General features: G+C 42.3%; 1 protein-coding gene across 2 annotated transcripts; it reads right to left on the bottom strand.

Moving 5' to 3' along the window:
* Positions 1-306: 306 nt before the first annotated feature.
* LOC110509526 (LIM domain transcription factor LMO4-B) lies at positions 307-26673 on the bottom strand. Of its 2 annotated transcripts, none has more exons than XM_036967793.2 (5): positions 26470-26673; positions 10129-10371; positions 3311-3407; positions 2981-3139; positions 307-2759 (listed from the first exon to the last, which is right to left on the bottom strand). In XM_036967793.2, the coding sequence occupies exons 2-5, from the start codon at positions 10362-10364 to the stop codon at positions 2751-2753; spliced, it is 501 nt and encodes a 166-aa protein (XP_036823688.1). In that variant the 5' UTR covers positions 10365-10371; positions 26470-26673; the 3' UTR covers positions 307-2750. The 2 variants fall into 2 exon arrangements, with proteins under 2 accessions (XP_036823688.1, XP_021446121.1); XM_021590446.3 differs by lacking the exon at positions 26470-26673 and adding an exon at positions 25818-26224.

A 26673-nucleotide genomic window follows, 5' to 3' on the forward strand; every position in this document is an offset into this window, starting at 1 on the left:
GTGAATGAGTTACCTATAATCAATAGTTTCTTGATCATGTTCAGTGTCAGTCTTATAACCTTGACTGAACAGTAAAAGGGATTGCCTGAGGAGTTTTTCAATATATTTTGATGAGACGACTATTAGTAAAGCTATTGAATAAAATCGTAATTAGGTATAGAAATTGAACATTGCATGTCAGATTGGTTAGAACTGTTAGAGAGACTTTGTGTGGATGTTATCAGTATGCAGTTCTTCATTTCTTGTTAGGTAACTGCAATGTGATAACAGGTGCTAGAAAATATGTAAAATGTTTGCTTCAGTAGGTTTGGTTGAAGAGATATTGCTTTATTGTGTAGTTCTTTCAGATCAGGTTTATTCTGATTGAACCCCACTTGTGTCTGGAAGTATGGGAGTCCTATTAGAAAAACTGAGGAATGGCAAAAATATCTTGACAAAAAAGTTTTGAAGATAAGAAACTCAGGTTTGGATTATAGGTCTGAAGAACCCGAGGAGTGTGTTAATTAAAAATTATTCTGCATCATTACAATAGAAATGGTTTCAAATCCAGCCATTAAAAAGCCCATTGTTATTTTGATTGTCAACGTAATTGGCTAACCCTAAAAGAGGAAAAGCTGAGGGAGGCACAGAGACACACCACTTACGGTAAGAGTTTTCTCATGGCATATTATTTTTAAAAGTCACAGCTGGATACTTCATAGATTTTTTTTTCATCCTCTTTGTAGGCCTGTTGCATGTTTGGTTTTAATTTCTCTCCGTAGAAAAGTCACGGAACGATAAGTAAAAGAGGATCATGAAAGTCTACTGGCAGAGAACACCGTGTGATTTCTAGGCAAAAGGTACCTACAAAAAGATGGAATTTAATTAGCTAACTAAATAAGATCAGAGGGGTGTTTGCGTGCCAAAAAAACTACTGCAAAATGCCATCCAGTACTATGAGTATAGAGCCCTCTACGCCAACTACCAAGTTCAAAACTCAGCAAATAAGTGGAAATGTCATTCAGACATTGTAAAGAAACAGAACAGTTATACAATTATAGAGTTTAGTAGAACGGTGAAGGAAAAGGTTTATTTCTTCCGTTTGTTGTTGCATTGCTGTAAAGTCAACAGCTGGACTGCTCCTCTAAAACACCCACAGGAAAGGGGTCTCTCCCTTTTTAATTAGACTCCGACCCAAGCCTTTATCTCATACCACCTACATATCTTCTGTACTGGCCCCGGATCAAGCCTTGGAAAATCAGCCATGTTTGTCCAAGCCCTGGAGCATTACCGAAGCTACGTTTCAGTGTGAAAGGGATATGTGTCACACCTCGCTACACACATGCACGCCACTCTCCCTCATCCTGCGGCACGTAAATATTATCCAATCACTCACTCGTGTGATGTGACACAAGTGACTCGCGATATTATGAGTAGTTATTTTGAAATGTTTTACAGCATTTGAAAATGGGCCTTTGCTTGAAACAAAGGCCACACAATGACACAATTCAACCATAGAGCACACAATACAACACTAGAAAAAATATCTACAGTTTATACTTCTTTCTATCCCCATGCCACTCCCCTATTTCCTCAACCTGGATTGTGTTCATTAGGTACCAAACTGAAGAAAACAGCCTGAACCAGGTAGGGACTACCTGGACTTCTCCAATAAGAAACACTTATTTTTCCTTTTCGAAAACTGCTACAGTGAGCCATACTCAACATTACCGAAGTTAAATGTGGACCAGTTCAACTTGGACCTTCTCTTCCACCACCACACATATGAGAATACATTTAGGACATATGGAGCACTGCTGCGAAGTCATGTTGGAATTACAATTGTCACCGGAATAAAACATATTTTAAAACAATTACAAAATGCATAATTTCTATGTTCCCATAAACATGAGTACATTTCCTAACCCCAGAAACCATTTAACTGAAAACTAAATATCAAAGAAAATCTACAAAAAAGGCAACCACTTGTAGTACAAAAGAATCATGGGACTAAAAGTTGTGTTTTGATGAATATTCTACAGACTTTCTTAAATTTTGTACACAGAGAATATTTTTTTCATGTAAATGAGACATCCAGGCAGGTGTATTTGATCTTTACTTGTTCGGCCAGTCACCAGTTGGGTGAACCACAGCTACGGCAGCATTGCAACCACAGTATTTCCTGTTTCTCGCAACAGATGAAAGGGTCTAGTGAATCTGAGCTCAGAAAGTGTTGCATATGTGTATTCGTTTGGCCTGTCTTGTTTGAATGTGCTCTTCCTGTTTCAAGAGTCAGTATACTGTAGCTTGGTTGAAGCAGCCCCTGACCAGAAGCAGTTTATACGTGTTTCCGTATTAGTCCAGGACTTCTCTCTCCGCGTAGTGTTTTGTGCTGGCTAAGGAAATTTATGGCCCATCACTGGAAATGCCATAGTCCTCCTCTCAGGGCATTACAAGTCAGTCACCATTGGCTTTACCAGAAATGGACACTGGCTTGGCTTGATAGTATAAATCATCCTCATCAATAGTCTTTCCCTCCTCAGCATCTTCCCCTTGAAGGTTGAGAACATGATTCTCTATGAACAGAAGAAATATGATTTTGTTGGGAATGACGTGTTGTTTAGAAAGCCACTGGACACTGGCAGCAGTATCCGGAGAATGGATTCTGGAATATCTGAACGAAGGGATGGCTGGTGTAGGACAAACTTAAAGATGGAGGAGGAAGAGCAGGAGGTGGGGGAAAAGGCACACGTTGCTTTGTCATCCATCCTTCAGCACACCTGAGATCAGGAGAAAGAGGTGATTAATGATAAGCATTGATTACGCAAAGACCGCAAGAACAACGATAGGAAGACAACCACAGTTCCAACACCACCTTCAAAAAATATTACCAAAACAGCTAATTATTTCATTAAACCAAATGGATTCTTAACACATAAGGGACAATCAACCACAATCTGTGTAGTTCTATCAAAATACGGTCAGGAGCACATCCCCGTACCTTCTGGTCAGGCATCATGCCGTTCCCCTGCAGTGGGGTCAGGTGACTGCGGAGTAGAGCGCCCCCTGGCCTGTCGTGCTCACAGAAGATGGTGCCATTAACGTAGTGGAAGCGGTCGCCCGGCACCAGCCGGTTCCTACAGGTGGCACAGGTGAAACACTGCAGAGGGAGGGACAAAGGAAAAATGGAGGAAGGAGTTGTTTAATGAAACAGTTTAAGAATGAGCAACAGAAGCTTGGGTCAAATTGCTGTGTCTAAGGGCCCTTAAATATTTAGCTTTTACAGATCTGTTGGGGTCAGGCTTTACTTTCAGGCTGAAGTTAGTCTTACCTTGAGGTGGTACACGTTGCCCTGTGCCCGCATCACCATCTCACTGGCAGGGATGGACTGGCCACAGGCGCTGCATGCCCCGCTGTGCCCGAACAGCCTGCGGGTCAACCCAAACAAACTGTCAGACAACTACAACCACTTACCCTTCAACAGATTGGGAATATGAGGCGACTTGGTCAACGACAATGATGCTGTGGTTCAGTACCACTCTCGGCCTTCAACAGCTGATTCTATTCAGCTTACCTTTTCCCAATCCTAACTAGAACCAACTCAAGCAATTAATTCTAAATAGTTCTCAGAGCAGTGGTTGAAGTCATGAATAAAGCAGGTGTCCAGAAGGACTAAATGGGAGGGATGCAGCATGGAAATAGTGCCGGTGGTGGTGCTGTGACTCAGGTCTTGTGGTGCTCAGCCGGAGAATACAGATTCCAGGTGGGGGGGGGGGGGGGGGGGGGGGGGGGTTGAGCCGTAGATAAAGTCCATGGCAGGTTACTGGGAGAGCCCGGAAATAGGTTTCAGCTGATACTGGTGAGGAACCCGGATGAAGGATTTTTCTTCACGAGTCAGTGAATATCTTTTGTAGGTGCCAGTGATAATGTCGGTTTGGTGTGAGGCGTATAAAAACAATGTGATCCGCTATAGGACTATTTTTGGTGAACTACATATTGCCTTGCGCCTGTCAAACACTTAGCCTCCTCCTTGGAGCGTGACCAAGTAAGTAAACTCAGCAACAAAAAAAAAATGTGGGTGAACGTGTCTTAGACATGCTGCAAGGAGGCATGAGGACTGCAGATGTGGCCAGGGCAATAAATTGCAATGTCCGTACTGTACCTAAGACAGCGCTACAGGTAGACAGGACGAACAGCGTCCAAACCCACCGTCGCTGGACCAAACAGGACTGACAAAAAGTGCTCTTCACTGACGAGTCGTGGGTTTGTCTCACCAGGGGTGATGGTTAGAGTCACGTTTATAAACGAAGGAACTGGAGGCCTGTACTCTGGAGCGGGATCGATTTGGAGGTGGAGGGTCCGTCATGGTCTGAGGCGGTGTGTCACAGCATCATCGGACTGCACTTGTTGTCATTGCAGGCAATCTCAACGCTGTGCGTTACAGGAAAGACATCCTCCTCCCTCATGTGGTACTCTTCCTGCAGGCTCATCCTGACGTTGACCCTCCAGCATGACAATGTCACCGGCCATACTGGTTGTTCTGTGCGTGATTTCCTGCAAAACAGGAATGTCAGTGTTCTACCATGGCCAGCAAAGAGCCCGGATCTCAATCCCATTGAGGATATCTGGGACCTGTTGGATCGGAGGGTGAGGGCTAGGGCCATTCCCCCCAGAAATGTCCGGGAACTTGCAGGTGCCTTGGTGGAAGTGGGGGTAACATGTCACAGCAAGAACTGGGAAATCTGGTGCAGTCCATGAGGAGATGCACCGCAGTACTTAATGCAGCTGGTGGCCACACCAGATACTGACTGTTACTTTTGACCCCCCCTCCCCCCCCCCTTGTTCTGGGTCACATTCTATTTCGGTTAGTCACATGTCTGTGGAACTTGTTCAGTTTATGTCTCAGTTGTTGAATCTTACGTTCATACAAATATTTACACATGTTAAGTTTGCTGAAAATAAACGCAGTTGACAGTGAGAGGACGTTTCTTTTTTTGCGGAATTTACATGCGACTTACAAGAAACCTTCACACCACATTTAGTACAGACTCCCCAGAGCCAATTGGACCATCTCTCAGTGCCCCTAGCGTGTAAACAGTTAAACCATTCAGTCTTAATAGGAAGCCTCTTTCCTGCTTTCATTACACCCTCTTCCTTGTGACGCCTACCATACCGGTTTTGGCTCCCCCTCTATACTCTCTCCCTTGCCCTATTGATCTTAATCCAAACAGTAAATTAATAAGCAAGTGCCCGAGAAGAACCCTGTTCTCCCTAATTAAAGCTCCCTCTCCCTTTATCGGACCTCATTGGCACCGGGTCACTTGGCAATGAGGACCCACCAACTGTATTATACATATTTGATATGCTGCGAATTGCATACCGGTATGCGTTACAAATGTTTGAGGATGGACCTTGAGCGTGCATGGACACAAGGTCCTGTCCACGAGTGTGCACTACGTGTGACAATCGTTAAGCAGCAGTGCAGAAAAAAAAGATACTTTTTAATATTAAATGGTGACGATCCATATGGCTAATTAACATATTTTGGTGGCAAAAACACTTATGCAAATCCCAATCATTCTCTGATGGTTGCAATGAGGAGTTATTGGCACAGGCGTCAAGGTGAAATTGAAGCAATACATTGTACATTGCATTTCGCAACCATACATACTTTGTATATCACATATACTGAACAAAAATAAATGTAACAATATAACTAAGTTACAGTTCATATGAGGAAATCAGTCAATTGAAATAAATAAATTAGGCCGTAATCTATGGATTTCACATGAATGGGCAGATCCACCCACTGCGGCTCCAGGCCCAGCCAATCAGAAAGGCTTTATTATAGACAGATATACTCCTCAGTTTAATCAGATGTCCTGGTGGCTGGTCTAAGACGATCCCGCAGGTGAAGAAGCCGGATGTGGAGGTCTTGGGCTGGCGTGGTTACACGTGATCTGCGGTTGTGAGGCCGGTTGGACGTACTGCCAAATTCTCTAAAACGATGTTGGAGGCTGCTTATGGTAGAGAAAGAAACATTAAATTCTCTGGCAACAGCTCTGGTGGACATTCCTGCAGTCAGTATGCCAATTGCATGCTCCCTCAAAACTTGAGACATCTGTGGCATTATGTTGTGTGACAGAACTGCACATTTTCAAGTTGCCTTCTATTGTCCCCAGCACAAGGTGCACCTGTGTAATGATCATGCTGTTTAATCAGCTTCTTGATATGCCACACCTGTCAGGTGGATGGATTATCTTGGGAAAGAAGAAATGCTCACTGACAGGAATGTAAACACATTTGTGCACAAATTACACGTTTTGTGCATATGGAGAATGTCTGGTATATTTTATTTCAGCTCATGAAAAATGGGACCAACACTTTACACATTGCGTTTATATTTTTGTTCAGTGTAGTAGTGAAGTATAAGTGCTTTATTAATTCCACTGGGAGTGGCTTTAAATCCTCTGAACTATTACTGGACAAATGTACAAAGTGCCCAGTGTCTCTGCACTATCCAGGAGGCCTCCCTCCGTGCGGGCGCTCTTGGGCCGTGGGTTTTCAGACTGCTCCGGATCTCCCCCAATGTTTGCCCTGGAGAACGCTAGTGCGTGGGCAGTGCCAACACAGGACCCACACAATCCCTTGTCTGTGTTAGATCAGCCAGCCTCTGACGCGTGGGTGCGCACACACACACCAGAATTTGGACTTTGATACCAATACCAGGTTTAGTATCATGATACTCAATACCAAAACGATACCACAGCAAAAAAAAACAAAGAAAAACAGATTTTTCATTATCAAAATGAAGTGGATTGTATAAAAAAATAAAAATTGGATGTTCTAAGTCCACAACAATGCTTAAACCACACGTGATGGAGTTTGCAAAACAAAATGGCCACTGGATTGATGCAAATTCTGCCAAGTAGGCATAACTACAAAGTAGCCTCAATTGAGAAGGCATTTGTGAAAGCCATTTCATCTACCTAAAGATGGTTAGCCTATCATTAGCATCGCAAACGGCTACACAAGTTGGTAGACAATTGTGATTTTTTAAACGCCGATACCGATTATTGGAGGACCAAAAAAGCTGATACCGATTAAATCGGACGATTGTTTTTATTTATTTATTTGTATTAAATGACAATTACAACAATACTGAATTAACACTTATTTTAACTTAATATAATACATCAATAAAATCAATTTAGCCTCAAGTAGATAATGAAACATGTTCAATTTGGTTTAAATAATGCAAAAACAAAGTGTTGGAGAAGAAAGTAAAAGTGCAATATGTTCTATGTAAAATATGTGCCATGTAAGAAAGCTAACGTTTCAGTTCCTTGCTCAGAACATGCGAACATATGAAAGCTGGTGGTTCCTTTTAACATGAGTCTTCAATATTCCCAGGTAAGACGTTTTAGGTTGTAGTTATTATAGGACTATTTCCCTCTATACAATTTGTATTTTATTAACTTTTGACTATTGGATGTTCTTATAGGCACTTTAGTATTGCCAGTGTAACAGTATAGCTTCCGTCCCTCTCCTCGCTCCTCCCTGGGCTCGAACCAGCAACACAACGACAACAGCCACCACATCGAAGCAGCGTTACCCATGCAGAGCAAGGGAAACAACCACCCCAAGGCTCAGAGCGAGTGAAGTTTGAAACGCTATTAGCACATGCTAACTAGCCAGCCATTTCACTTCGGTTACACCAGCCTCATCTCGGGAGTTGATAGGTTGGAAGTCATAAACAGCGCAATGCTTGACGCACAATGAAGAGCTGCTGGCAAAACGCACAAAAGTGCTGTTTGAATGAATGTTTACGCACCTGCTTCTGCCTACCACCGCTCAGTCAGATTTTATCCAACACAGGACACGCTAGATAATATCTAGTAATATCATCAACCATGTGTAGTTAACTAGTGATTATGATTGATTGTTTTTTTATAAGATAAGGTTAATGCTAGCTAGCAACTTACTTTGGCTTACTGCATTTGCGTAACAGGCAGTCTCCTTGTGGAGTGCAATGAGAGAGAGGCAGGTCGTTATTGCGTTGGAATAGTTAACTATAAGGTTGCAAGATTGAATCCCCCGAGCTGACAAGGTGAAAATCTGTCTTTCTGCCACTGAACGAGGCAGTTAACCCACCGTTCCTAGGCCATCATTGAAAATAAGAATGTGTTCTTAACCGACTTGCCTAGTTAAATAAAGATTAAATAAAGGTGAAAAAAAATAATAATAATCGGCGCCCAAAAATACTGATTTCCGATTGTTATGAAAAATGTGGACTACAGGAAAAAATAGGACCGAGCACACCCCCATTCTCATCGATAGGGCTGCAGTAGAGCAGGTTGAGAGCTTCAAGTTCCTTGGTGTCCACATCCCCAACAAACTGACTTGGTCCAAGCACACCAAGACAGCCGTGAAGGAGGCACAACAAAACCTATTCCCCGTCAGGAGACTGAAAAGATTTGGCATGGGTCTTCAGATATCTCAAAACATTCTACAGCTGCAACATTGAGAGCATGGTTGCATTACTGCCTGGTATGGCAACTGCTCGGCCTCCAACCGCAAGGCACAACAGAGGGTAGTACGCATGGCCCAGTACATCACTGGGAACAAGCTTCCTGCCATCCAGGACCTCTATACCAGACGGTGTCAGAGGAAGGTCCTGAAAATGGTCCAAAACTCCAGCCACCCTAGCCATAGACTGTTCTCTCTGCTACCACATGACAAGCGGTACCAGAGCGCCAAGTCAAGGTCCAAGAGGCTTCTACCCCCAAGCCAGAAGACTCCTGAACTTCTAGTCAAATGGCTACCCAGATAATTCACATGGCCACTCCCCTCACCACTGCCACTCTGTTGTCATCTATGCATAGTCACTTCAATTAACTCTACCTACATGTACATACTACCTCAACTAACCGGTGCTCCTCCACATTGACTCTGTACGGGCACCCCCCCGTATATATTGTTATTTTCTACTGCTCCTCTTTAATTACTTGTTACTTTCATCTCTTATTCTTATCCATCATTTTTTAAACTGCATTGTCGGTTAGGGGCTCATAAGTAGGCATTTCACTGTGAGGTGTAATGTTGTACCTGTTGTATTCTGCCCATGTGACTAATAAAATTGGATTTGATTTGAATTAGAACCACAGTAATATAAAAATGGTGGCTATTTAAAATAATCCTTTGCCAATTAAGCCTATATGAATTTGCAGCAAAACAACTTTCACATGATCAGGCTATCCTATCAATCAATGGATCCTTCACAAGCTAGCATGCACATCACATTTTATTCAGGAAATGTATTTTTCTAATTAGTTACAATTCTAGTACAAACCGTTTTCCATGTTGTGGTATTGAAAAGTACATAAGTTTCAGTGTATGCAACACACACACACATACACACGATTGGGCAAGAAATTAAGTCAAACCGAGTAGGAGCAATGCAGTGGTGATGGAATTGGCTAATGTGTAGTCTATTCCCAGTTTCCTCTCACCTTACGCAACTCCTTAAGGGTTTGTCATCAAATGCCTAAAAAGTAGTGAGACAGTTGGTCATGTCTTGAGAGGTTAGAGAGTTGCTGTTAAAAAGCCATTGCTTCACCGGCCCCACACACAACCCTGGTGTGTGCCTATACCCCTTCCGTAACACCCTCCAGTCGCTCTAATCCTGCCATGCCCGTTTGGATTCACACACCAACACCTGGTGCCTTTATGTGTGCGCAGACAAATTCCTCCATTCTTCCATCTTTCAAAGCTGTCTGTGCTTGTTTGGACAAACATTAAGACTCATCACACGTGATCAGTTGTGGAAAGTGGATTTCTGTGGCACTTTTAATTTCCATTTTCCATGTCAAAAATGGTGGACGATAGCTAAAACATCTGAGACTGTTAACCTACAAACTAAAGCCATTGCAGACTGCTGTATAACATTCAAATAATTTCTCACACGGAATTCTGCTTTCCCCATATCTATGTCACCCTAGTATGGTTGATTGCAATCAAATCTTTCCTTTAACTACATGACCAAAACAGAGGCAGACACTACACCTGGCCTACCGGAGGTTAAGCTATTACCGTGTTGCGTCCACCCCAGTCCTTTCTGATTTGAATGCTGCCTCCCCTGACGCTCACCTGATGTAGTCGTTCTTGCAGAGGATCATGCCCCCTTTGCTGTAGCAGGTGGTGCCGATCTCACCCAGCTGGGCGTGGCAGCAGGAGCACTTGAGGCAGCGCGTGTGCCAGTAGCGCTCCATGGAGAAGAGTAGGAAGCGGTCAGCGATGCGCCCGCCGCAGCCTGCGCAGGACCTGCCTGACGAGCTGCCGCCTGTCACCGCCACGGCTGATGCCTCCACCCGGCTGTTCACCATGGCTGGCCTGGAGAGAAGACCGGAGGGGGAGATAAGATTGATAACAACAAGGGTGGGTGAATGGAGAAGTGTGTCTATTCTGCAGCACAAAATTTGAGCTTAATATGGACAGACGTTTAAGCCTACAAAACACCTGTCATTAACAGTCAAGGCAAAAATACGACCACTAACATAAACCCATCGTGAATCTTTATTTCAACTATGAGTATTTGGTTGATGCTTCTACCATGTGAAGGAGACTCTATTCCGTAAACCACCAGAACATTCAGGAAATGTAGCTTCCTTGGGAGCGTTCACAAGAGCTGCCACTCAATCATCCCTGTTATCAGGGTCTTCCTAAATAAATCCGTGCCATACATTACACACACCTGGAACGTGTGTGGCTAGGAGAGAGAAGCCTCAGACAGGAAAGAGACCTCTGATTTCCAAATGTGAGTATTGGCACCGTAACCATTCAGGTGGTTCAGGGTCTCCCAGGCAAAGAGCTTAGGCCTAATTATTTAAGGAATATGGGGGGCGGGGGCAGTTCCCTGAAAAAACATGCGCCTTTGAACTGACTGGCATCCTAGAAAGCAGTTGTCCCACGACAACCTCCACACAAACAGACCTCTTCATTGACACTTCAAAATAAGTCCCAGAGGAGAAGTCTTTGCAACATCAGAGTGCTGCTTACTGAATAAATGTGGTTGGGTTGCATTGCAGAGTGGAGCTGTGTAGACTATAGTCGACAGAGGGGTTGGTTTTTTAAAAAGGTTTTCACTAGGGTTACAATGTAGAAAATAGTAAAAATGTATCTTTCCAGTGTCTGTTCTTTTGCCCATCTTAATATTTTATTTTTATTGGCCAGTCTGAGATATGGCTATTTCTTTGCAACTCTGCGTAGAAGGCTAGCATCCCGGGGTCGCCTGTTCACGTTGAGACCGGTGTTTTGTGGGTACTATGTAATGAAGCTGCCAGTTGAGGACTTGAGGCGTCGGTTTCTCAAACTAGACACTAATGCACTTCTAGACACCTCCCACTCTTCTTTCTATTCTGGTTAGAGACAGTTTGCGCTGTTCTGTGAAGGGAGTTGTACGCAGCGTGGTACGAGATCTTCAGTTTCTTGACAATTTCTCGCATCTTTGTCCCCATGTGCATTTGCAAACTGTAGTCTGGCTTTTATATGGCAGTTTTGGGGGCAGCGGCTTCTTCCTTATTGAGCAGCCTTTCAGGTTATGTCGATATAGGACTCGTTTTACTGTGGGATATAGATACTTTTGTAACGGTTTCCTCCAGCATCTTCACAAGGTCCTTTGACGTTGTTCTGGGATTGATTTGCATTTTTCACACCAAAGTACGTTCATCTCTAGGAGACAGAACGCGTCTCCTTCCTGAGCGGTATGACGGCTGCGTAGTCCCATTGCATAGTATTGTTTGTACATATGAACGTGGTACTGTCAGGCGCTTGGAAATTGCTTCCAAGGACGAACCAGGCTTGTGGAGGTCTACAATTTATTTTCTGAGGTCTTGGCTGATTTATTTCGATTTTCCCATGATGTCAAGCAGAGAGGCACGGAGTTTGAAGGCACAGTCAACTTTGTGTATGTAAACTTCTGACCCACTGGAATTGTGATTGTGAGTTAAGTGAAATAATATAATCAAAACAATTGTTGGAAAAATGACTTGTGTCATGCACGAAGTAGATGTCCTAACAAACTTGTCAAAACTATAGTTTGTTAACAAGAAATGTGTGGAGTGGTTGCAAAATGAGTTTTAATGACTCCAACCTAAGTGTGCGTAAACTTCTGACTTCAACTGTATATAATGTGGGTTCTTGATGTAATGATGCCAAATAACATTTTGCGCTACAAGTGCAACACAGCATTCCTAACCTAGCCCACAATGTCTGCTGTGTGGGTCGAGCAGTCATTTGAAAGAGCAAGAACATTTCAGAGAGACAACTCAAAAGGTGAAATCCATTAAACGCCAAGATAATGGAATTCATTGTCCTTGACAATCAACCGTTCTGTCGTGGGTGATGTTGGCTTTCGCCGACTGGTCGAGCACCGGTACACATTGCCCTATCGGAGTTAGCTTCACAACATACTATGGAACGCCGTTTGGGTCTTTGAGTGTCAAAAAAAGATAGGTCAAATAACACTATTTTACACATGAAATAAGCTTTTAATTTGACATGGAAAATAACAGTTCTATTCTAGAATCTTGTGTGTTCTAAATTTGCACGTGCACGCCAAGCGCCACCACTACTATCAGTAGCACTGTCAAAGCTGTACAATAACTCTGCAAACAAGCAAACACCGGCCACAAACGATGCGTTTACACTACCGCGTTGAACAAATGCTTGATTACTGACCGCAACTTCTGGGGTACCTAGCTAGCACTAATACAACCAGACTGAAAACAATGACCAGTAAACTGCATTTTCGTAATTCTTAGCAATGATTTAGGAATCCTTGTGAGTAAGATTTAGCTAGGTAGCCACTTGTTGTTCGCCTATTGAAATTGAACTTCAGTTCATGAAAATAAATAGCTAGGCAGCTACTTAACCCTGTTGCCCAAAGCTAGCGTTGTAAGCAGCCAGCTAGCTGGCAGGTGAGGCTTGACCGGACCGGACTGTGTGTGAAGCTAGCCACAATAAGGATTAGGCACAATTGTGGAATTTGCAGTTTGCCTTCAAAATAAAAAGTACCTCTTTGAAAGTGATGCAGAAGGTTACAATTGGTGGAATCATGCCATATTTAGACTAGATCATGTTAAACAAAGTTGGAACGTGAAGCAATGAAATGGGGTATCAGTCTAGTCGGTGACACCCACAGAACACAACTGTGAAGAGCCTATTGTGTGTATTGACATTCATATTGCACTGTACAGCTTTACCTAAGGATTGGGGATCAATGAAATGGGCTATCAGTCTACTCAATACCCAATATATTTTTTCCCAATGTCCTCCTCAGAGTTAGACTATGTTCAATACACAAAGGTTGACAATAAATGTGGCTCAATTCAGTTGTTTCAGAGTCCGCAATAATAGCTACGATGCTAATGTTCTCTGGCGTCATGTCATTGATCCACAGGTAAGGCTGTAATTATCCACAGGTAAGGCCCTCAATGCAATTCTAAAGTATAATACAACCAGTGTGATTTCAGATGTCAAATAAATAAATGGTCTTTTGTTGATTTTATATAACATTCCAATCTCATTTAGCATGATCTATTCAATTATGGCATAATTCTACTATGTATTAATTTGCATCACTGTCAATGACATACTTTTATTTTGAAGGCTAACCGCAAAGTTCACTATTGTGGCTAGCTTCACATAGATGGGTCGGACCACCATTAATCAAATAAGAATGGTCTTATAAATTAGGGTTATTTTTGTTGACACCTTGCTATATAGTTAGCTAGCTAACTATAGCTACTAAAACAGAAGTAGTTTTGATATGTTTTTGGGGAAGAACATTGTTTGCATCCATGAGCGCCCTTTTTTTTTTTTTTTTAATTACCAGCACTGTAGGTGCACGAGACAACTTTACCAGCATCATGGCATTGGTATCAATTAATCGTTGTGACATATGAAATATGAGTGATATTGATTACACTGTGTAATAACTACGTAGAAATGTATGAAAGCGTTAAATTGTCACGTGCAGTCAATCAGGTCCTGATTGGTCAACAAGCGTATTTGTCATGTCAAATAGTGTTATTTGACACAAAGACCCAAACGGCATTCCATAGTATGAGAAATCCTTGTTGAGAATGAAAAGACTGAACACAGCAAGTAAGTGAAAGAAATAAGTTTTGATTATGTTTTACTGGTCATGGGGACATACGTAAATGCCAACAAAATAGCATTTTGGTCAGTGTGTGTGTGTAACACCTTTATTTAACTAGGGAAGTCAGTTAAGAACAAGTTCTTATTTACAATGACACATACCCCGGCCAAACCAGGACAACGCTGGGCCAATTGTGTGCCGCCCTATGGGACTCCCAATCACAGCCGGAAGTGATACAGCCTGGATTCGAACCAGAGACTGTAGTGACGCCTTTTGTACGGAGATGCAGTGCCTTAACACACATGGACGCAGCGGTCTAACTATTTAACTGTACTAGAATGCTTAAAAGGGCGCTACATTTTTTTATAATATCGTTATTGTATATTTTGGCAAGGAAAATATTGGATATCGGTATCGGTCAAAAATCTCATATCGGTGCATCACTACCGGAAATACTTTTTTGTAGGTTAGGAAAATTAACGTAGCAGGTTAGGAGAAAAAGGCAAAGATTAGGAAAAGGGTTTGCTAAAATGCTGTGTGTGCTAGCTCTGGAATAGGTTAAATACACAAACTCTGGACTGCCGAGTACGGTCCTCAGTTACAACACTCACTACCAAGTTCCAAACTGCTTCTGGAAGCAAAGTAAGCAAAATAACTGTTCATCAGGCTCTTCATGTAATGGTTTCCATGGCCGAGCAGCCGCACACAAGCCTAAGATGACCATGCACAATGCCAAGTGTCGGCTGGAGTGGTTTAAAGCTCCCCGCCATTGGACTCGAGCAGTGGAAACGCTTTCTCTAGAGTGATGAATCACGCTTCACCATCTGGCAGTCCAACAGACTAATCTGGGTTTGGATGACAGGAAGACGCTACCTGCCCCAATGCATAGTGCCAACTGTAAAGGTTGGTGGAGGAGGAATAATGGTGTGGGGCTATTTTTCATGGTTCGGGCTAGGCCCCTTAGTTCCAGTGAAGGGAAATCTTAACGCTACACCATAATGACATTCTAGACAATTGTGCTTCCAACTTTATGGCAACAGTTTGGGCAAGGCCCTTTCCTGTTTCAGCATGACAATGCCCCAGTGCACAAAGCAAGGTCTATCGAGATTGGTGTGGAAGAACTTGACTGGCCTGCAAAGAGTCCGGACCTCAACACCATCGAACACCTTTGGAGAGAATTGGAATACCAATTGCAAGTCCTGCCTAATCGCCCAACATCAGTGCCCAACCCCGCAGCAATGTTCCAACACCTAGTGGAAAGCCTTCCCAGAAGAGTAGAGGCTGTTATAGCAGCAAAGGGGGACCAACTCCATATTAATGACCATGATTTTGGAATGAGATGTTCAACGATCAGATGTCCACATACTTTTGATCATGTAGTATATATGGAATGGCTGAGGTTCCCAGAGCAAATGTTTGAAAACCCCTGGGGTAGAGTTCCTATACAGTATGCAAACATTTCCTGAAGTACAAGTTAACAAGTCCTATGCCTCAGTTTATTTCTGGGCAGCTGGAAATGTGCCTATACAACTAGTCTCGCTTCACTCCAAACAGATCATACCATGTATCGAGAAGACACGGCAGACAATGTTCAACCGAAGGGGCTAACAGGCTGCCCTTAAATGAATGATTATTTCCCTGTAAGCTTGACTTCGTCTTCATACTGAAGCCTCCAAAGAACTGCTGCAGTGCAGCTACGTGTGAGTCTCAAATGAGTGCACAAGTCAGGGCTCCATGCTTCGACCACAGTTGTATTTTGTGACCTTTTGACTTGGCTGTGGGAGTTACATTTTTAATTGGTCACACTGGTGCGAGCTGTACATTCCACCTGGTCACCTCCAATCAAAACATTACATATTTTTAGGCGGAGAAGACCATGATTTGGTCAAACAGTAAAGTGCATTAATCCTGTAATGATAGTGTCCTCCCTTCCGCAGTGCAGTTTCATACTGTATTGACATATCAAATACGTTTTTGAAATATGGAGCTGCGCATCGGCCATTGCGAGCGCACTAGGCATCATTGAGTCATATTGAACTAGGTAGGAAGTCAATTAAATGTATTGAAATCAATAGAAAATGTATTACATTTGCCCAAGTTTATAATGAAGACGAACAGAATACAGCAGGTAAAATTGTGTGTCACAGGCACCAAAAACAAAAAGGCGTAGACCTTACTGTGAAATGCTTACTTATAAGCCCTTAACCAACAATGCAGTTTAAGAAATAAGAAAATATTTACGAAGAAAGAAATACAAAAAATAAAAATGAGGCTATATACAGGGGGTACTGGTACCAAGTCAATGTGTGGGGGTATAGGTAAGTCGAGGTAATTTCTACATGTAGGTAGGGGTAAAGTAACTATACATAAATAATAAACATCGAGTAGCAGCAGTGTAAAAAAAAAAATTAAAGGGTGGGGGGGTGTAAATAGTCTGGGTGGCCATTTCATTAATTGTTCAACGGTCTTATGGCTTGTGGATATAATTAAGGAGCTATTTAGACCTAAGACTTGGCACTCTGGTACCGTTTGCCGTGCGGTAGCAGAGAGAACAGTCTATGACTTGAGTGACTGGAGTCTTTGACAATTTTTTGGGCCTTCCTCCTACACCGCCTAGTATATAGGTCCTGGATGGCAGGAAGCTTGGCCCCAGTGACCTACTGGGCCATATGCACTACCCTCTGTAGGCAGTCTCATCATTGTCAGTGACCAGGCCTAGCACTGTTGTGTCGTCAAACTTAATGGTGTTGGAGTCGTGCTTGGCCACTCGGACGTGGGTAAACAGGGAGTACAGGAGGGGACTAAGCACGCACCCCTGAGGGGTCTGAGGATCAGCGTGGCAAATGTGTTGTTACCCATCCTTACCATCTGGGGGCGGCCCGTCAGGAAGTCCAGGATCCAGTTGCAGACGGTGGTGTTTAGTCCCAGACTCCTTAGCTAAGTGATGAGCTTTGAGGGCACTATGGTGTTGAACGCTGAGCCATTTATTTTTTTATCACACCTTTATTTAACCAGGTAGGCCAGTTGAGAACAAGTTTAATTTACAACTGCAACCTGGCCAAGATCAAGCAAAGCAGTGCGACAAAAAAACAGAGTTAGCGAATTAATAGCAGTCTCACATTGGTGTTTCTTTCTTTTGTCCAGGTGGGAACGGGCAGTGTGGAGTGCGATTCAGATTGCGTCATCTGTGGATCTGTTAGGGCGGTATGGGAATTGATGTCAAGCAAAGAGGCACTGAGTTTAAGGTAGGCCTTGAAATACACAGATACACCTCCAATTGACTCAAATGATGTCAATTAGCCTATCAGAAGCTTCTAAAGCCATGACATCATTTTCTGGAATTTTCCAAGCTGTTTAATGTCTCTGGGATATGTGGGAAGGTAGCATCCCACCTGGCCAACATCCAGTGAAAATGCAGAGCGCCAAATTCAAATAAATTACTATAAAAATTAAACTTTGATGAAATCACACATTCAATATACCAAATTAAAGCTACACTTGTTGTGAATCCAGCCAACGTGTCAGATTTCAAAAATGCTTTACTGCGAAAGCAAACGATGCTATTATCTGAGGATAGCACCCCAGTAAACAAAGAGAGAAAAGCATATCTCAAACCTGCAGGCGCGACACAAAACGCAGAATTAAAAATATAATTCATGCCTTACCTTTGACGAGCTTCTTCTGTTGGCACTCCAATATGTCCCATAGACATCACACATGGTCCTTTTGTTCGATTTAATTCCGTCAATATATTACCAAAATGTCCTTTGACTACAAAATATATCAAAAGTTAACTGTAAGCATTGTCCAAACATTTCAAAATACTTTTGTAATACAACTTTAGGTATTTTTTTATGTAAATAATCTATCAAATTGAAGACGGGATATACTGCGTTCAATACCGGAGGAAACCAAAGTGGAGAGTGATTTCAGGTCACGCACCTCTAACAAAGAGCACACTTCCCTCGAGCCTCATTCTGAACCGTGTTACTTCTTTATTTCTCAAAGGAAAAACCTCAACCAATTTCTAAATACTCTTGACATCTAGTGGAAGCGATAGGAACTGCAGGAAAGTCGATTAGAAATCTGGATTCCCAATGGAATCTCATTGAAAATAGTTTTTTTTTGGGGGGGGGGGGGGGGGGGGATTCAAACAGTTTTAGAAACTTCAGCGTGTTTTCTATCCAAATCTACTAATGATGCATATCATAGCTTCTGGGTCTGAGTAGCAGGCCGTTTACTTTGGACACGCTTTTCATCTGGTCGTGAAAATACTGCCCCTTCTCCCAAAAAAGTTAAAGGCACAGTCAACTTAAACTTCTGACCCACTGGAATTGTGATAATATAAGTGAAATAATATCTAAACAATTGTTGGAAAAATTACTTATTTACAACAAATTCTTATTTACAATGACGGCCTACCCCGGCAAAACCCAGATGACGCTAAGCCAAGTGTGCCGCCGTATGGGACTCCCAATCATGGCCGGATGTGATACAGCCTGGATTTGAACCAGGGACTCTAGTGATGCCCCTTGCAATGAGATGCAGTGCCTTAGGCCGCTGCGCCACTCGGGAGCTCAAAATGGATGGATGGCTTGGCTTATTTTGTATTTCAAGGTATTGAATTAGTATATTAGTCATTTACCATTCGTATTCTCGGACTGGAAACCTTATTTACAGAGTTCAATCTAATTTTTCAAGTCCTTGTTTTAAAAAAATGATATTTTGGAGATGATTTCATTTTCAAATAACCAAAAGTGAGCGGTTGTAACCTAAATCAAGGGGAAAAGCCATTTTTGAACACGGAGTGAGACAATTAGGCCCTTTAAATGGTTGAAGATGAGCGAGAGCTGTAAAACCAGTTCAGATCTAAGTATAACTTTTGTAAGACTGACACCTTTAGTGAGAGGTCTAATGCTTTAACTTTTGCCCTCCGAATTCATAATATAAATAGGCCCATATGCACCTTCATCAGAAGAACCGCAACATGTCAACTTGATTATTTAGCAGACATCACTTGCTTATTATTCAGTCAACACACACTACCGTTTTTGAAAACCTACTAATTCAAGTGTTTTTATTTGTACTCTTTCTATATTGTAAAACAAATTGACATTAACACTATGAAATCACATGGTAACCAAAGAAAGTGTTAAAAACATAGTTTGATTTGTTTATGACATGCTTCAAATAGCCACCCTTTGCCTTGACAGCTTTGCACACTTGGCATTCTCTCAACCAGCTTCATGAGGTAGTCACCTGGAATGCATTTCAATTAACAGGTGTGCCTTGTTAATTTAATTTGTGGAATTTCTTTCCTTCTTAAGGCATTTGAGCCAATTAGTTTGTTGTGACAAGGTAGGGGTGGTATACAGAAGATAGCCCTATTTGGAAAAATGACCACATACATATTATGGCAAGAACAGCTCAAATACGCAAAGAGAAACAACAGTCCATCATTACTTTAAGACATGGTCGGTCAATATAAAAAATGTCAGGTTTCTTCAAGTACATTCGCAAAAACCTTCAAGCGCTATGAAACAACTGGCTCTCATAAGGACAGCCACAGGAATGAAAGACCCAGAGTTACCTCTGCTGCAGAAGATAAGTTCATTAGAGTTACAGGCCAAATAATTGCTTCAGAGTTCAAGTAATAGACATCAACATCAACTGTTCAGAGGAGACTGCATGAGTCAGGCAGGCCTTCATGGTCAAATTGCTGCAAAGAAACCACTACGAAGAAGATACTTGCTTAGGCCAAGAAACACGAGCAATGGACGTTAGACCGGTGGAAATTTGTCCTTTGGTCTGATTCTGGTCTGGTCTGAGTCCAAATTCGAGATTTTTGGTTCCACCGCTGTGTCTTTGAGACGCGGTGTGGGTGAACTCATGATCTCCGCATGTTTATTTCCCACCATAAAGCATGGAGGTGGTGTTCTGGTGTGGGGGTGCTTTGCTGGCTACACTGTCTGATTTATTTAGAATTCAAGGCACACTTAAATCAAATCAAATTTTATTTGTCACATACACATGGTTAGCAGATGTTAATGCGAGTGTAGCGAAATGCTTGTTACTTAACCAGCAAGGCTACCACAGGATTCTGCAGCGATACGCCATCCCATCTGGTTTGGGATAAGTGGGACTATCAGGTTTTTCAATAGGACAATAACCCAACACACCTCCAGGTTGTGTAAGGGCTATTTTACCAAGAAGGAGAGTGATGGAGTGCTGCATCAGATGACCTGGCATCCACAATCCCCTGACCTCAACCAAACCGAGATGGTTTGGGATGAGTCAGACCGCAGAGTGAAGGAAAAGAAGCCAACAATTGCTCAGCATATGTGGGAACTCCTTCAAGACTGTTGGAAAATAATTCCAGGTGAAGCTGAAAATGCCAAGAGTGTGCAAAGCTGTCATCTATGCAAAGGGTGACAATTTGAGAAATCTCAAATTGGAACACTTTTTTGGTTACTACATGATTCCATGTGTGTTATTTCATAGTTTGTCTTCACTATTATTCTACAATGTAGAAAATAGTAAAAATAACAGAAAACCCCTTGAATGAGTAGGTGTTCTAAAACTTTTGACCGGTAGTGTAGAACTTAAGAGCAACATGGAATATAATTGCCTGCTTCACCCTCATCATTCAGTTCATTGAAATTCAATTTTGAAGCACAATTATCAGTTTCTATTTGTTTTTTTTTATATCACCCATTCATTGTCAGGTAGACACATTTAGCACCTTGGGACACAAAAGCATAATCAGTTCTCTAACTCCCCCTTGCGGTGGTCTGGAGCAATGAAGCAGTGACTTTTTTTTCTCCACCTTTATTGGTACATGGTACCGTACTAAACCACAAATGACCTTTAAATCCCGCAGCATAAACTCAAAACATTTAGCTGAGCAACCACTGTATAAGCGTACGGATTTGTGTCCCACTCCTTGAAAGCGGCAGCTCTAGCCTAGCTCGGTGCGGATGTTTCCTGTAATCCATGGCTTCTGGTTGGGATATGTACGTACGGTCACTGTGGGGATGATGTTGTCGATGCACTTATTGACGAAGCCAGTGACTGAGGTGGTATACTCCTCAATGCAATTGGATGAATCCTGGAACATATTCCAGTCTGTGCTAGCAAAACAGTCCTGTAGTGTAGCATCCGCATCATCTGACCACTGCCATATTGAGCGAGTCACTGGTACTTTTTGCTTTAGTTCCATAAAACAGCAGCCATCCCCTCCGGCTCCATTATCACAGATCAGTGATTCGTATTTCCTGCAACTTTCAGTAGAAGCAGCGACACGGGACAGCCCGTCTCCTCGGTGTGTGCGCGATGCACGTACGTCTACCACTGTAGCCGTTAGTTCTCATTTGCATCGCTGTCTTCTGATAGATGGACAAAGCCTTTCGTAAAAACCTTCTCATTAACTAGAAAATAGCTTATGCCTATTGAGAGCAAAAACCTGAAACGGGGCTGGTGCCATCAAATGAAAAAGGTTAAGTACAGGAAAACGTTAATCTGGAGCCCTGAAAATAAAAACATTTTAGCATTCCTTGACGTACCTGCAACAAGTTGTGGCAGCACAGTGAATGTATTTGCACAGCGAACGCAATCACAGAGACGCACACACCTGCAGAAATGTCGACCGTACACTAAGAGACAAAATAACGTCACAAAAATATAAAACTAATCTCTTCAACGCAAATAAACATTTAATAATCTTTTGCAGCACAAGAAAAAAATCAGACTGAGCCTGAGGGATGTCATCATCATCTTCAGAGGGGGAGATACTTCAATGCAGAGCAACACTTAGGTTGGAGCAATTAAAACTCATTTTTCAACCACAAATTCCAACAATTGCATACAGACAGATTATTTCACTGCATCACATTTCCAGTGGGTCAGAAGTTTTCACTAAGTTGACTGTGACTTTAAACAGCTGGGAAAATTCAAGAAAATGTCATGGCTTTAGAAGCTTCTGATAGGCTATTTGACATCATTTGAGTCAATTGGAGGTGTACCTGTGGATGTAAAGCAAGGCCTACCTTCAAACTCAGTGCCTCTTTGTAAGACCTCATAACAAAAAATTGTAGACCACCAGTCTGATTAATCTTTGGGAGCAATTTCCAAACGCCTGAACGTTACCACGTTCATTTGTACAAATAATAGTATGCAAGTATAAAACACCATGGGACCACGCAGCCATCAAACCACTCAGGAAGGAGACGCGTTCTGTCTCCTAGAGATGAACGTACTTTGGATCAAAAGGTGCAAATCAATCTCAGAACAACAGCAAAGAACGTTGTGAAGATGCTGGAGGAAACTGGTACAAAAGTATCTATATCCACAGTAAAACGAGTCCTATATCGACATAACTTGAAAGACTGTTCAGCAAGGAAGAAGCAACTGCTCCAAAACAGCCATAAAAAAGCCAGGCTACGGTTTGCAACTGCACATGGGGACAAAGATCGTACTTTATGGAGAAAAGTCCTCTGGTCTGATGAAACAAAAATATAACTGTTTGGCCCTAATGACCATCGTTCTGTTTGAAGGAAAAAGGGGATGCTTGCAAGCCAAAGAACACCATCCCAACCGTGAAGCACGAGGGTGGCAGCATCATGTTGTGGGGGTGCTTTACTGCAGGAGGGACTGGTGCACTTCACAAAATAGATGGCATCATAAGGGAGGATAATTATGTGGATATATTGAAGCAACATCTCAAGACAGTCAGGAAGTTAAAGCTTGGTCGCAAATGGGTCTTCCAAATGGACAGTGACCCCAAGCATACTTCCAAAGTTGTGGCAAAATGGGGACAACAAAGGACAACAAAGTCAAGGTATTGGAATGGCAATCACAAAGCCCTGACCTCAACCCTGTAGAAAATGTGGGCAAAACTGAAAAAACGTGTATGAGCAAGGAGGCCTACATCCTGACTCAGTTACACCAGCTCTGTCAGGTGGAATGGGCCAAAATTCACCCTACTTATTCTGGGAAGCTTGTGGAAGGCTACCTGAAACATTTGACCCAAGATAAACAATTTAAAGGCAATGCTACCAAATACTAATTCAGTGTATGTAAACTTCTGATGCGCTGGGAATGTGATGAAAGAAACAGAAGCTGAAATACATGACATAATTCTCTACTATTATTCTGACATTTCACATTCTCAAAATAGAGTGGTGATCCTAACTGACCTAAGACCAGGGATTTTTACTAGGATTAAATGTCATGGAATTGTGAAAAACTGAGTTTAAATGTATTTGGCTAAGGTGTATGTAAACTTCCGACTTCAACTGTATATTAGCCTAAATGGGACTTAGACAAGCTTATCTCCCCACTGAACACACTAGACACCCACCTAGTTTGGAGGGCACAAGGACTTAGTGTTCCTTCTTATCACCTCCCAGCAGAACACCGTAATACCGATCTGTAACCAGAGCCTTTTGCTAAAAACAAGGTAGGGCATTTCTCCAGGCAAAGGAGCATCTTGGCTTTCTAAATACAAAAATGAGAAAGGGGGGTTAGGAAAGTCTACGCAAGCGTGTGGGTGGGGGGGGGGGGGTGACAGAGTTATATTTGTTAAGATTAAAGTTTGAGTCTGCCTGGCACTCTGTCCTTGACTAGACTACTTACGCTCTTTCCTCTGATAAACTGGAGTCATTATCGAGAAATAAGCGTATGTGGGCTCTGATTTGTAATAACCTTGGTCTCCGTTGCAGTGTTTCATGATAAATGAATTATCAAGCAAAACAAAAGGTTAGTGAGGAGAAGAGACAGCGCTGTTCCGCTCTAGTAATAGACTGATTAAAAACAGAGGCTAATGAGGAGGAACACAATACCGTGGCTGTCTGAGTACAGACTGATGGATTGCATCTGGTTTCAGGTTGACAGAGCAAATAATAGTTCACTTGCCGAGACACAATTGCATTTGGCTCTTCTTCATTGAATTATTCACTTGGGGAGAAATATACTGAACAGAAATATAAATGCAACATGTAAAGTGTTGGTCCCATGTTTCATGAGCTGAAATAAAAGATCCCAGCAATGTTCCATATGCACAAAAAGCTTACTTCTCTAAATGTTGTGAACATATCTGTTTACATCCCTGTTAAATGAGAATTTCTCCTTTGCTAAGAAAATCCATCCACCTGACGTGTGTGTCATATCAAGAAGCTGCTTAAAAAGCATGATCATGACACAGGTGCACCTTGTACAATAAAAGGTCGCTAAAATATACAGTTTTGTCACAACACAATGCCACAAATGTCTTAAGTTGAGGGAGCATGCAATTGGCATACTGATTGCAGGAACGTCCACCAGAGCTGTTGCCAGATAATTGAATGTTAATTTCTCTACCATAAAATGCCTCCAACATAATTTTAGAGAATTTGGCAGTACATCAAGTACATCCCACATGTGACCACGCCAGCCCAGGACCTCCACAGCCAGCTTCTTCACCTGCGGGATTGTTTTAGACCAGCCACCCGGACAGCTGATGAAACTGAGGAGTATTTCTGTCTGTAATAAAGCCATTCTGATTGGCTGGGGAATGGCTGTGTCCCTGCCCAGTCATGTGAAATCCATAGATTAGGGCCCCATTTTTTTATTTAAATTGACTGATTTCCTTATGAACTGTAACTCAGCAAAATCATTGCATTTATGTTTTTGTTCAGTATACATTGACGGGTTTCCTTAGAAGTGGGGAGCTGTCATGTTATCCATGTTCAATTTGATGCTCGTCTCCCAATCATTTAATCTTCTTATATTGCAAAGCTTCTTTTCTTACCTAGGTAGTATAGGCCTATATAACCTTATTTTCTCAACATATGGTGAGTACTAACTGTTTTATAAGACCACCAGGCATTTTGTAAGCTAAGGCATGTTTGCCTTATCTTGTTTAAATTCAATTCATGTGCATCAACAAGTCCCATATATCAGTGGCTCAGTTCAAATGTCACATTTGACCAGTCACTCTTTAGAGAGGTATTGCTCCCTCTGCCTTAGGTAAACCTACACTAATGAAAACCTGTCAAAACCCAACCCCCCAGTTTAAATGAACAAATAATCCGCTCACAAGCGAGGGGAAGTCGTTTGTAATTAAAAGCATGACTGTAACATTAACAGCCACTATAAATAGTACCAATAGCAGGCCTACAGTGAACAGTGGTCAGGCGCGCTTCCCACCAAGGCAGATTAGCAATATATCCTTCTCGTTTAATAATGCGCTCAAGGGCCATAACTACACCCATCCCAGCTTCATTAAAAATGGTCTCCTTTTTAATTACCATTACGGAGCACAACTCCCCATTGTATAAGTGCTCTCTTGCAGCTGTGATGCAGTCAAATCAAGGCACCCACCCAAGAACAGCATGGAACAACCGTTAAGAGATGTGTGCTACGATGAGTGGTACAAGTGAGTCATGTTCTCCACTTTCACCACCGGAAAGAGGGAAATGTATCACGGACGAATAACTTACGCTCACGAATCTGTCCGAACATGTCAGACATAGGCTAGAAAACGGGACCAACATGTTCTAATTATAGCCTTAAATGCATTATGCATTATTACTATGTACAAGTCTAACAGTCGTCCGAACCTCACAAGCTGCTTCTTTGAACGATATTGGACTATGGAAAAAATATTTACAAAAGTGGATAAATGGCATCCGGTGCTCACCTTTCCGTCGTGGTAGTTTATGTGAAGTCAAGGCGAAGAAATGATCACGGTGGTGGCGCGTGTCACAACACGAGGCGTAAGCGAATTCAACCAATTCGTGGACTGCTGCAATGATCGACTGTTGCTATTCTCAAGATGTAACAACTTCAAACAGTTGCTTAGTATTCCGTTTGGAGATCATGCAGACTAGTACAGAAGTAGGCTAAATCTGTTTCCTTACTGTGTTGGCCGACTTCATGGATTTCAAATAGGCATGTGAACCATTAGGCTACATATGGTGAATGAAGTAATTGTCATGTCAGCCAGTCGAGCTCTGTTAAAAGAATGTGATTCTTGTTCATGGCTATACACCGCTTTGTGATATGAAGGCGGAGCTACTCCCTACACGGAACCCAAACCGGCTGCGCGCGTGCGCTATCGTGCTTACATGTATTTTGTCCCCCTACACCAAACGCGATCACGAGACGCAGGTTAAAATATTAAAACAAACTCTGAACCAATGATATTAATTTGGGGACAGGTCGAAAAGCATTAAACATTTATGGCAATTGATCTAGTTAGCTTGCACTTGCTAGCTAATTTGTCCTATTTACCTAGCTTGCTGTTGCTAGCAAATTTGTCCTGACATATAAACATTGAGTTGTTATTTTACCTGAAATGCACAAGGACCTCAACTCCGACAATTTATCCACACATAAAACGGCCAACCGAATCGTTTCTAGTCATCTCTCCTCCTTTCAGGCTTTTTCATCTTTGAATTCATATGGTGATTGGCATCTATATGGTGATTGGCATCTTTCATAGTATTACCACGTCAACCGGCAACAGTTCGTCTTTCAATCACCCACGTGGGTAT

Source organism: Oncorhynchus mykiss, chromosome 29, assembly GCF_057628025.1.
Source record: "Oncorhynchus mykiss isolate SJ-2025 chromosome 29, ASM5762802v1, whole genome shotgun sequence".
Classification (NCBI taxonomy): Eukaryota; Metazoa; Chordata; class Actinopteri; order Salmoniformes; family Salmonidae; genus Oncorhynchus; species Oncorhynchus mykiss.